The sequence below is a fragment of the Mustela erminea genome, chromosome 17 (assembly GCF_009829155.1).
Source record: "Mustela erminea isolate mMusErm1 chromosome 17, mMusErm1.Pri, whole genome shotgun sequence".
In the NCBI taxonomy this organism is placed as follows: domain Eukaryota; kingdom Metazoa; phylum Chordata; class Mammalia; order Carnivora; family Mustelidae; genus Mustela; species Mustela erminea.
In genome coordinates this window covers 37,871,255-37,883,479 of record NC_045630.1, presented here as the reverse complement: position 1 = coordinate 37,883,479, position 12,225 = coordinate 37,871,255, and the positions used below count along the sequence as shown (strand labels likewise).

Genomic DNA, 12,225 nt, shown 5'->3' with positions numbered 1-12,225 from the left:
TTCTGTGCAGACAGCCAGGCTCCAGCTGTCTTTCTGAATCTCTCTACTCCTCAGACACCCTCATGAACTCATTCTGCCTCAGTCACAGACTTATCCCAGTGCGGAACCCCTCCCTTGCCCTGGCTGGACCTTGCCTCATTCATGCCCAGCACAATCCCTGGTGCCTACAGATCACGGGCGATCTCTGAGGCAGATGGGACTGAATGCCCGACCAGGGGCAGACACAGACTCATTCCTGGAGGGAGGTTTGGGGACCAGCATATTGCATTTGGCCAAGGAGTTTCGGGGAGGATAACTTCTTAAAAAGCTGTTATGAAGGAGCTCTAGGACATTCTAGAGAGAGTATCTACTTCCAGTCCTGTTTCGGAGAGCCACTTGGTTAGCCCAGTCTCAGAACTCGACCATGAGCCACCATCTGTAGACTAGGGTGTCATAGAAGAGACCTTCTCTATGCAGGAACATGGCTTGATCCAGGCATGGGGCCCGGGAGAGGGCTCAGAATCCAGCATTTACCACGAGGGACGTTTGCCCCAGCATGCCCCAAGTCTGGATATCTCTGTCTGATCACTTTCTTAGGTACTAAGAAGACTCTGTGCCTCAGTTTCCTTTTTGGAAAATGAAAAGAATAATCATATCCATCTCGTGGGTTGCCTGAGGATAAAATGAGTTAATATATTATGAGGGATTCAGTGCCTGGAATTCAGTAAGTGCTACAAACAGCAAAAGAGCCTCTGGTCACGTTCTGTTGCTGTCCTATCTCTGCCCTAACCTGGGATGAGCTTCCCAAGAACCATAGCTCCATCCCAGAGACAGAAAGCCGTCTTCCTCTCGCTCCTTCCTCTCCACGCCCACGCCACCCCCCTTTGGGTTCTCTGGGGCCTGGAGCAGTTTTCCAGTGTTTGACAAGTCAGAGATCCGTTAGTGTCCATCTCGTCTTTCCAGACTGTGCTCCCTGGGGACGGCTGCAGGGTGAATGGCTGCTCTCAGTATAGGAACAGATTAACGAGTGCCTGAAGACAAGCCAATCCCAGCTGTCTAGGCAGCTCCCTCTCTCAGGAAACCCGTGGCTTTGCTTTTCGGCTGCCTAGGACATGCCTTGTCCTCCACGGATACATCTGTTTGGTACCCTTGTTTTAGCCTAGAACAAGGAGTCCGTTTTCCACTCTGTCTAGCTTCCTTAGCTTTGGGTTTGATTTTGCCTCTGATTGTTGTCTTCTGGTCTTCAAGTCCATATCCTGAAGCCTTCAGGTCAGCGCCTCCCATCCCTCTCCGGGGCCAGCCAGCCCCTTGGGTATCTTGCTCACCTAGATCCCTGCTTCCCTGGGAGCAGCACAGTCCCGGGGGTCCCGGCCACAGCATGCTGTCTGCTCTGACAGACCAGCCCCAGCACCTTCTCTCTTGGGCAAGGAGTTCTCAGTTTTTTGGACCAGCAGCCCTGGGAGGCAGGAGAAAGGACTTAAGAAGTACCGACTTCATCTCTTCCTCACCTCCTCAGTGTCTTGAACAGATCCACACCCGGCCCAGGAAGGGTGCAGTGGAACTCCGGAGGGGGTGTTCTGAGTGCAGATGACGCCCACCAGTAGAGACCTCGGGAGGACGGCGCTGAGGCAATGGGGTTATGCCTGCGGAGCTAGAAATGATGTCTGAGTGGACAGTGTTGGGATGGCAGAGAGCTTAGTCTCTGTGGGGAACCAGTGCCTGAAAAAGGGCTTTGAATCTAGTTAGGGAAATGGATTGGTAAGCAAGACAGCTGAGCTGCTCTGAACTGTGCAGTGTTGACCTCAGCATCACCAAAGGAAACTGGTCCTTGGTTCTTAGAAATGGAAGATCTCAAAGGGCCGCTTCTTCAGACTGATGTTCACCGTTCATGGCATTGACCCTTTTCAACGTTCTGCGATACCTCCCTACCCTACCCAACACCCCCAGGAGGACCCTCCCTCAGGTACAGAAGCACCTTCTGCTTCAGAAACTTTGTTCTAACTATCCCACTGCAAGGAGCAAGGGTCCTTCTGCTCCTGCCACAGCCTCTCCATCCCCAAACCTCACAAAATCATTAGTTCTTCAAAGCCTTTCTCAAACCGGGCGCTCTCTAAGAAACCAACTCAGATAAGAAGTAATCTCCATACCCCCCCTCCCCAACCTCCAGTGGCTATGATGAGCACAGACTCTGCATTTTCTAGGAATGTCCTGATAACAACCTCTCCCATCATCTCCATAAATAACCTCCTCCTTCTCCCACTTCATGTCACGACTGGGAATGTGTGATTAACATACCAGTGGGTTTTTGCAACTGCCATTAGATCCAGGGATCTCAAACTTCTGTGTGCTCTGGACCTCCTTGGCACACAGCAAAGCCTATGGACCCTACTCAGAATAATGTTTTTAAATGCATAAAATAATACATAAGATTATAAAAGAAATCAATTATATTAAAATACAGCTATCAAAATACGGAATGACAACAGGTAATATAAAACGAATATCCTTTTTTATTAATGCATTAACAAGAGAGAGCAAACAGGCAGGCCTCAAAACTACTGGCATTTCTAAGTAGTGATGAGTAAAAATGATATTTTGAAGTGTCTGAAATAACTACAATGTGATACAAAAATATTTGTGGTTTCTGTCAAGTGACAAAGTCACAAGTACTGCTAATACTCTTCTGGTTTGTATTTATTTCCTATTCTCATAATAAAAGAAAATGCTAAATTTTGATTAGAGGTTAGGGAAAAGAAAAGATCTGGGTTTTTTTCCATCCAACTTCTCCCAGGTTATGATCTCCCATATTAAAGGCTCTGTTCCCTTAAAATGCTCTGAGTCCCACAAGAGGTCCCGAGACACAAGTCTTTTCACTTGGGTGCTCTGGGGTCATCCAGCTCAGTGCCCACTCCTGAGAGCCCACACCTGGGAGTCTCCATGCTTGTTGGTGGAACTAAAAGGCAAAGAATTACATTCATTCCTGTTCTTTTAGATGAGGAAACTTAATTCAAGGCCACGTCTGGACTTTTGTTCCCAGAGTCCATGTCCAGGGGAGGGTTTTCCCAGTGATTCTCACTTGCAGGCAGAGGCTGGGAGGAATTAGCCAACTCTGGGGTCAGCTATGTCAGAGGAAATCTCAAGAGAAAGGGCGGCAGCAAGTCAAGCTGGTTAAATAGAGCAAGATGGAAAGACACAGGAAAAGGAAATGACGTCACCCGTTTTACAGGCTTTGAGGACAGGGAACTGAAAATGTGCGCTTCGGATAGCGTCAGCTGCTCCGCCCATCCCCACCCAGCAAGTGGGTAGCGGGGAAGGGACCAGAGGCTGCAGGCCTGGGAGTGAGAATGGTCTCTACGTGCCCATCCAGGGAGCTGAACTTCTTCCTTCAGCAGAACCTGAACACCCAAGCGTTTCCCTCCAAGGTGATGCAACTGGGCTGGAAGCCACGTGCCAGCAGCTGTGACGCTGGTATAGACACGGAAAACCCTGAGCTACAAACGCAGGACATGCCTTGGGAAAAAAGGAGTGGCTGGGTTTAGTTCTTGGTTTCTAGAAAATTGTTTCCTGCCCAAAAATGGCTTGGTTAGGAAGCTGAACTTATGTCATAAGAAGGGATTTTTCTTTTCTCTCCTCTGCCAGGCTTATCTTTACAATTACACTGGTTGACGGAGTATATGCTGACACCCAGTTTTAAAACCCTATTTCCTAGAGCTAGCTGGCTGTGCTCATGAATGTGCCCCCCACTTCTTCACCACAGCCACATCACCTGCAAGTATTTTATCTGATCACTCACAACGTGCCGAGCACTTTACTGTGCAGGAGGACCTCACGGCCAGTACAGTCACTACCACACTTCCTCCCTGACTCTGAGACCCTACATGGCCCCTTATTGCTTCACGGAGGGGGTTGGTGAGGACAAAGAATCACAGAAACAAAAGGCAGAAATGAAAAGGACTTAAATCCTTTAATTAATTTCTCCATCATTTACAGATGAGGAAACCGAGATCCAGAGAAGATCCAAGACCACGCTGTGGGCTGTAGGTAAAGCCAGAGCCAGACAATCTCTCTCTAGATTCCTAGTCCAAGTTCACACCCCTTGGCATGATAACCGTGATGATAAAGCCGTATTTCCAGCTTGGTCTCCCATCGCCCCTCTACACGAAATCCAGCTCCAGCCAGGTAAGCTGTTTGCTAGTCCTCAAATATGTTGTGAGCTTTGCTGCTCTAGTCATCTCTGTCCTGAAAGCCCTTCGTGGGACCCTAGTTTTTCTAGTTGGCTTATCCAATCACGTTGCTCCTTGCTGCAAGTCTTCATAACTCCTTGCTTTTCGGTAAAATCCAAATTTCTTAATATGGCCAATATTACTTCTGACCTCAGACCAGCTCATCTTTTACCCTCATCTCACCATCCTCTTATCCCTGTCTGATTTCAGGCCATTTGGTAATAACTATTTATTCTCTGTGTCTCTAATTTTAGGTTCAGCCAAGCCTGAGAGCCTGTGGCAGGGTTTAACATAAAGAGGACATGAGGGGCACCTGGGTGGCTCAGTGGATTAAAGCCTCTGCCTTCTGCTCGGGTCATGATCCCAGGGTCCTGGGATAGAGCCCCGCATCAGGCTCTCTGCTCAGTAGGGGAGCCTACTTCCTCCTCTCTCTCTCTCTCTGCCTGCCTCTCTGCCTACTTGTGATCTCTGTCTGTCAAATAAATAAATAAAATCTTAAAAAAAAAGAGGACATGATTTTAAATCAGTCTGTTCATATACTAGGTCTAAGGTATTAACTGAGCACCTACCAGGAGGTCATTGAGTGCTGGGACCACAAAGATGAATACGGAGCTCTCAGGCTGGTGAGAGATCCAGATACGCAACCAAAAAACCTGCAATTTGCTGTGAGAGGTACAAAAGAAGGAATATGCAAGGCAGAGTGGAGGTCCACAGGTGGGAGGGACCAATTTTGCCCTGGGAAATGGGGGTGGGGGGAGAAAGTGAGAGAGAGAGGTTAGGTTGAGGCAAGGGCAGTTTTATAGAGGAGAGTTGAATTGGTGTCTGTTCAGAGAATGGAATGGAATCTGTTGGATGGATTTTAAGAGAAGAAAGTACTTCAGTGTAGGAAAATGAAAGACTCAATTATTAAATTAGAATCAGGATTGAAAAGGAATAAGTTTAGTTAATCATTACAGGTAACTTCAAAGGAAACAATTGTGTTCTTCTTGCTTAAAGGAAAGGAGTTCACAGGCATGAGAACAGCTTATATTTTCTGAAGCTTTGGGCTTCAAGTATTCTTGTCAAACCATGGTTCTCATCACTTTAGTCACCATTCTGGATGATCATGAGAAATGGTCTACCTAGCAGCAATGATTAAAAAACAGGCATGAGGGGCACCTGGGTGGCTCAGTTGGTTAAGTGGCTGCCTTCAGCTCAGGTTATGATCTCGGGGTCCTGGGATCGAGTCCCGAATCGGGCTTCCTGCTCAACAGAGAGCCTGCTTCTCCCTCTCCCTCTGCCTGCTGTTCTGCTTACTTGTGCTCTCTCCCTATCGCTCTGTCAAATAAATACATAAAATCTTAAAACAAAAACAAACAAACCAGGCATGAGCTCAAAAGATATTTAGATCAGATATTCACACATATTTCCAATATTTATCAAGCATTACAATGAAAAGTTATGGTCTTCATTTTCAAGGAACTTTAGGGAGATATTAAAAGACATTTTAAAAAGAGTGCTCTGAGCCAAAAGGTAGAAGAGCAAGGAAGCATAGTGGCGTTGAATGTCAGAATTGGGATGGATCTTATCCGTTACCTATTACTCTGTTCTCATTTGTACGTAAACAGATGTGTAAACAAATCCAGAAAAATGAAATCATATGGGAAAGTCATCCTGTAAACCTTGGGATCCCTGAACTCAAATACAGGACCCCGGAAACTTAGGTATTAAGAAAAGAGCCAAAAAGGAACATATTACCATCTCTACCATCTTGACAGTTGTCAAAGCATTGTATATAGTTAATCCCAGGTGCTTTGATTTAATATTACCTGGAGGTATGGTCCCACTTGATGGATTAGTCCCTAAGATAATTTTTCAGGATCATTGGGGAGGAAAATCTAAGGCTTATGAAACAGAGGGCAACATCAGACTCTCTTATGTTCCAAAGAAAGGCCTGAAATTGGAAGTCAGAGAAGGAAGGGATTTGCCTAGCCCTGAAGAAACTGGGTTAAAGGGAACTGGATTCAAAGGAGGGGGTTGGGGTGCGTGGCTGGCTCAGCTGGTAGTGATGAGAAGCTTTATCTCAGGGCTGTGAATTCCAGTGAATAAGGGACAGGCGGGGCTAGGTAGGGAGAGGTAGATAGGGTGCTATGTGATCAGGCTTTCAGAAATCCCCCAAAGGGGGGAATTTGGGGAAACCAGAGATAAGGGAGCAAACCGGGCCACCCTGCCCTAGGCATGTTGGGTGGGAGTCTTGTTTTATAACAGCCTCCTGTGATCAACAAAGAATAACCAGACCCTAAAAAGAAGTGAGCTTAAAAATGTTATCATCAGTCCTTACTCAAGCCAAAACATCACAAGAATGGTAAGGCCACAAGCTCTCCGGTCAGTTCTAAATTAAAGACTGTCAGTGGAGGCCCTTGTCGGCAGCCCTGTTGGAACCCCTCTCACTCTTGATTGCTTTTCCTGTATCTTTAGGAACTGAGTAGTGTGTCTTCACTTAATAAAACTCCATCGCTTTACTCCCTCTCCTTTGTCTGAGAGGGTCATTCTTCCACTCTGGGAGACGAGAACCTTGCTCTCCCGCTTCACCAGCACCACGCTGGATGTGCAGATTATTTAAGAACAAAATCTTAAAAAATAAAAATTTGAAGAGTAAAGGAGGGGACAAAAGCACCTCTTGGAATTCTCTTCCAGTTCTGTCATTGAGGGATCTTTCTTGCCCTGATTACCGTCTCACCTTCCTCCTGGAAGGGACCCGGGAAGAAAGAAGCGCATCTTTGATCTAAAAACCATAGCCAGTAGTCTTCTAAGAAGGCTTCTTTAGGAGGAAGGTGTTGAGGTAACACAGCCTGCAATTAATCTGCCTTGGGATGGGAGGAAGTGAAGTGCCACCCGAGAAATCCCAGGGGAGTTTCAGACCTCACCTTTGGGAGCTCACTTCCTTTATGTGACCTATATAAATCCCTGGAAGCCTCCTGGCTTGAGACAGACTCCTAGGAGACCAGAAGCAGCAGCCTTTCCTTAACTCCGGTAAGAGAGCTGCCTTTATCTACACTATTCACACAGTTCTGGGGATCAGGGTGCTTCTCCCAATCATTCACCCAAGTGTGTTCAGGGCAACATCTAAAGGAGCCTTTTCCAGGAGGACAAAAATACCTTAAGGATAGAGAATTGTCACGTGTCTTTTCTCACGCCAGTACCTAACGCAATATTTAAGGTAGTGTTCAGTAAATACTAATCAAATCATTGATTTTAAACTATATTTACTATACACCCTCTATGCTCAAGGCAATGAACATCATTTTCTTTCTTTTTTTTTTTTTAAGATTTTATTTATTTATTTGACAGAGAGAGATCACAAGCAGGCAGAGAGGCAGGCAGAGAGAGAGGAAGGGAAGCAGGCCCCCTGCTGAGCAGAGAGCCCGATGTGGGACTCGATCCCAGGACCCTGAGATCATGACCTGAGCCGAAGGCAGCGGCTTAACCCACTGAGCCACCCAGGCGCCCCATCATTTTCTTTTTTAAATGAATTGATTACTCGCTATATTTTAGATGTATAAATCATGCTTCATTTTCTTTAAAATGTTAAACCAAGTTTCTGGGGTAAGTGGTTATTATACTACCGTTCTGGGGGCTAAGAAAACAAAACTCGAAAAGGCGAGTTTACTTGTCCAGGGTCCCGTAGATGTAGGGTGTCTAAAGCATTCAGGTTTACCTGTGACTTTTCCAGTTTTCAAACTGAAAGTCTTGGGTCTGGGGATCCCCCTCAGTGCTGAGCACACTGGGAACAACCTACCTTGACTGGAATTTGTAGCCAGTATGTCTCAGCACGCCACTGTCAGATTCTGTCTTTGTTTAAAATGTTGATCTTTTGTTCATCGTGGATTTTTTTCATTAATTCTGATGTTGCATTAACATATTACTTATCTGGATCACGGAGACTTTTGGTGTGCCCTTAAATTTTGTGCTTGACGTGAGCACTTTGTTCTCCTCACCCTAATCTCAGCCCCCTATAATTTCTCTTACAACTCAGCAGTTTTGGGATAGGAGCAGCCTATCCCAAGAAGAAATGAATTCCCTTCTTGCCTTTCTTCTTCTTTTGGAGGGGCCTGGGCAGAGCCAAGCGTTGCAGAATGAGGAAAAAGCCCCCCTCTTGCATTCCTCTCAGATGTGCCTGTGTCTTCCTGTAGAGGGTGCTGTGGAGCTCAGCCACCTCAGGAAGGAGAAGTGTTAGGTGTAACTGGGCTAATTGCCCATCAGATCTTGACTTTCCCTGGCAGCAGGACTATTATGAAATCACTGACTTTCTATTTGCCTTTGGGGCTGAAGTAAATCTATGATCCCCAAATAACCAACCTGATCCCAGACAAATACCAAACAGCTAAGCTCTTCTGCCCCTGGGGGGCAACCATAAAATCCATAGACAGTTTCCCCCAAGTGTTTTTGGTGGCTCAGCAACAGCTTCTGTGAGATTCCGTTTTCCTGCAGTTCCCCTCCGGGCTCAAGGGGACCAGAAGAGTGAGCTACACTGGCACTCTGGAAGGAAAGACGGTATACGTCAATTCGCCAAAACAAGTTTTAACATTTTCCCTGAAATGTAATCCTCTACTCACTGCAAGTGCCTCCTGTTCCAGGACTTACGTGCTGGGCAATGACGATGGGGCTGGGATGGGGGCAGAATAAAGGAGCCAGGACCTGAAACACCAACTCACACTGAGACCTTGAACAAAGACCCAGAGTCTTTTCTTCCAGGAGGCTCAGCTGCTTTTCTTAGTAAGTCAGAGGAAAGGGCCAGACTGTCCAAAGCCAGACAAAGCTATTGACTTTCACCAGGGGACACCTTGAGAGGGCATGTCCCTGGTGACTGAATTGGCTTCTTAAGACATGATGTTGGGAAAATTAGTAAGTCATTCTCTTTCCTTTGAATTCCTAGCTCATTCGGTCTTCAGATTCTGGCACAAGATGAAAGCTTCTGGTCTTCCCATCTGCCTTCTCTCTGCTGCATTTTATCTCTTCTGGACACCTTCTGCTGGGCTAAAGACACTCCATTTGGGAAGCTGTGTGATCACCACAAACCTTCAGGAAATGCGAAATGGATTTTCTGAGATACGAGACAGTGTGGTAAGTGAGGGTGGTAACCCTTTCCTGTTCCAGTGGCCGTCTCTCTTCTTCTCTACTTAACTTTCTCTGTCCTCTGGCAGCCCAACAGTGTGATCACAAAAAGAGATAGGCTGGGGAACTCCTTACCAGGAGGATGTGTTCCCAAAAAACAGCTGTAGTTCATAATTTAAGAGTGTTTTGGAAAGGGACACTGTCTGCTGAGCTGTGTGGCAGGGAGAAGATGAGAGGTCTTGATGTCTAAGACCTGGCAGTCGTCACTGACCCGTCCTTTCTTGTCTTGCTTTCTTTCATTTAGCAAGCCAAAGATGAAATCATTGATACCAGAATCTTGAGGAAGACTGAGTCTTTGCAAGACACAAAGGTATGTGCTTGGTCCATAAAGTTTTGGGAGGAAATATGAATTAGAGGCATCTGCATCACTGGGTCTCATTCCTGGATGCTCTGCCCCCACCAACATACTGGTCTTCTTTGTAGCCTACAGATCAGTGCTGCCTCCTCCGCCACGTACTGAGACTCTACCTGGACAGGGTATTCAAAAACTTTAAGACTCCTGACCACCGTATCCTCCGGAAGACCAGCAGTCTTGCTAACTCTTTTCTTACCGTTAAGAAGGAACTCCGGCTCTGTGTGAGTAAAAGTCTTGGGTAAAAAGAGTTCATCGCTGCACACAACTTCAGTGGCTTGGCAACTAAGTTCTTTCTTATACCCATTTAACAGATAGAAATACTGAGTCTAAAAGTTCTCATAATCTGTGTTGTGCCATGTGACTAAGTAATAAGAACTCAGTTTTACTCACTTTTGGTTAAATGCTCCATGCCAAAAGCCCAAATAACTACAAAATGCTATTGAATATGTAGGATAATTATCTACTATCCATGAAATAACACTTTTCCTGTAGGTGAAAGATCCTACAATATATTAATGTATCCTGTGTCCTGGCAGCCACTCAGCAAAGCCATTGAACTCAATATCAAGATAGCATCTGAATAGGACATGGAGATCCAACAAAGAGCTCCATATTTGAGACTACAAAGCTGGCCTCTTCTTCTAGCTGATGATTAGTTTTCTGATCCCCAATGATGAGGTCTGAAAAGACTTTTCTATAAGAATGGAGTATGAGCAAGAATGCAGATGAAAGAACAGAACTCCCCTTACTTCACGGTAGTGGCAAGAGCAGAAAATCAGAGTCTTTAATAAAACCTATTATTCTGTGGCATTCTTTTCAGCATGCCCATATGACATGCCCTTGTGGAGAGGAAGCGACAGAGAAATACAGCCAGATTCTGAGTCATTTCGAAGAGGTATATGCAATTTTGGCCTTGGATGGGATGGGTGTGTTTTCTGGGACTGAGATCACAGATGGGTGGAATGGACAGTCATACTGGTAGAAATCCTGTGGCCCTCAGTAACCCTCTGAGGTCATGTGGACCACCCCTCTGCTTTAACCCAGGGGATACCCAGCCAGGCGCTAGAAGGATGCTGTCTCCAGAAGCTGCTCTGGGATTCAAGAGGGAAGGGCCCTAATTCCATCAAGTCACTCCAGGGACATCTGGATCTTCCAGCTGTACAAAGGGCAATAGTTTCCCAACATTCACACACTCACACATACCCTCAAAAACACTCAATCTCAAACTCACACATGTCCATGCCGTATTATTTCTCATCTTGGTGCCTTTGCACATCTGCCAGGAAAGCCTGGAGTCTACTCCTCATTGACTAATTCCGACTCATCCTTTAAGACTCATCCTAGGCATCACCTCCAGGAAGGTACTGACTACGTCTCCCAAAATTTCTTATGTCTCCTGTCATCCCGTGGGAGCGCCATCCTCTACCCACCCCACTACATTTTGGTTGTCAGCTTCTGTCTCCCTCGCTTGCCTGAATTCCCTGTCAGTGGGCCTTGTGCCATTCATCTCTGAATCCCTGGGCAGCCCAATGCTTAACAGAACAAAAATTTGTTCATCTGAAGTTGCACGGTAGCAACCATTATACGCACACGCGTGTGCGCGCGCGCACACACACACACACACCCCCCTTTCTTTAAAAAAACAAACAGCCTAATTACTTTGATTTCTGATTCAAGAGGCCTGAGTTGTAGTCTGAGTTCTGCTCACCCCCTAGGCTTCACTTTCCCTATGTAATGGACCCCATGATTTTCCTTCCTCTTGTGAGATCCCAAGATCCCATAACTTCTTTCAAGGTCTCCATCTTGAAAAGGATACTGTGCTTACAATCCCCTGCAGACCTACCAAGGAAAGGAGAGGATTAACCCGGGAGCATGTATTGTCTGTTTAGGAGATGCTCACCACAGAAGTGTGTGTCTTTCAGCTTACGCCTCAAGCCGCAGCGGTGAAGGCTTTGGGAGAGCTGGACATTCTCCTGCAATGGATGGAGGAGATGAAATAGGAGGAGAGCGATGACCTTACTGACAGTGGTGCTGGCCAAGCATCCCAGTCCTTGGTACCGGCAGAAGCATGGCCCCAAACCATCATCTTGCTGCTGCAGAATCTAGTGCTGGTCACCATGTATATATTATTTATTTATTTATTATTTGCTTCCTTATTGTGTTTGTCTCCATGTTTTCCTACTCTTAATCTAGCCCATGGTTTTATAAGATTTTTGATAATATTTTTTCTACCATTGGGTGTATTTATTAGTTAATGTATTTATTTATTTTTGCTATTTAACTTATTTATTTTTATTTGTAAAGATAAGACTCATTAAAAATTCACGGATTATATGTATAACCTGATGATAGGTTTTCATACAGGTTTTTGTACAGGAAACAAACCCTCTAAATTCTAAAGGGGTGGCTGGGGGTGTTGTCCATTTTATTAAATTAAGGACATGTTTACTGACTGCCAAGACTCTGTGAGATATTTAAAAGTGAACTAATGGCTACTAAGTGTGGGTTGTGGAA

At 45.7% G+C, this 12,225-nt stretch overlaps 1 protein-coding gene across 1 annotated transcript; it reads left to right on the top strand.

The window, feature by feature from the left end:
• Nucleotides 1–8,761: 8,761 nt before the first annotated feature.
• IL20 (interleukin 20) lies at nucleotides 8,762–11,985 on the top strand. Its single transcript, XM_032319330.1, has 6 exons — nucleotides 8,762–8,957; nucleotides 9,118–9,305; nucleotides 9,601–9,666; nucleotides 9,780–9,932; nucleotides 10,532–10,606; nucleotides 11,634–11,985. Exons 2-6 carry the CDS (start codon nucleotides 9,147–9,149, stop codon nucleotides 11,709–11,711), a joined length of 531 nt encoding a protein of 176 aa, XP_032175221.1. The 5' UTR covers nucleotides 8,762–8,957; nucleotides 9,118–9,146; the 3' UTR covers nucleotides 11,712–11,985.
• Nucleotides 11,986–12,225: the final 240 nt, after the last annotated feature.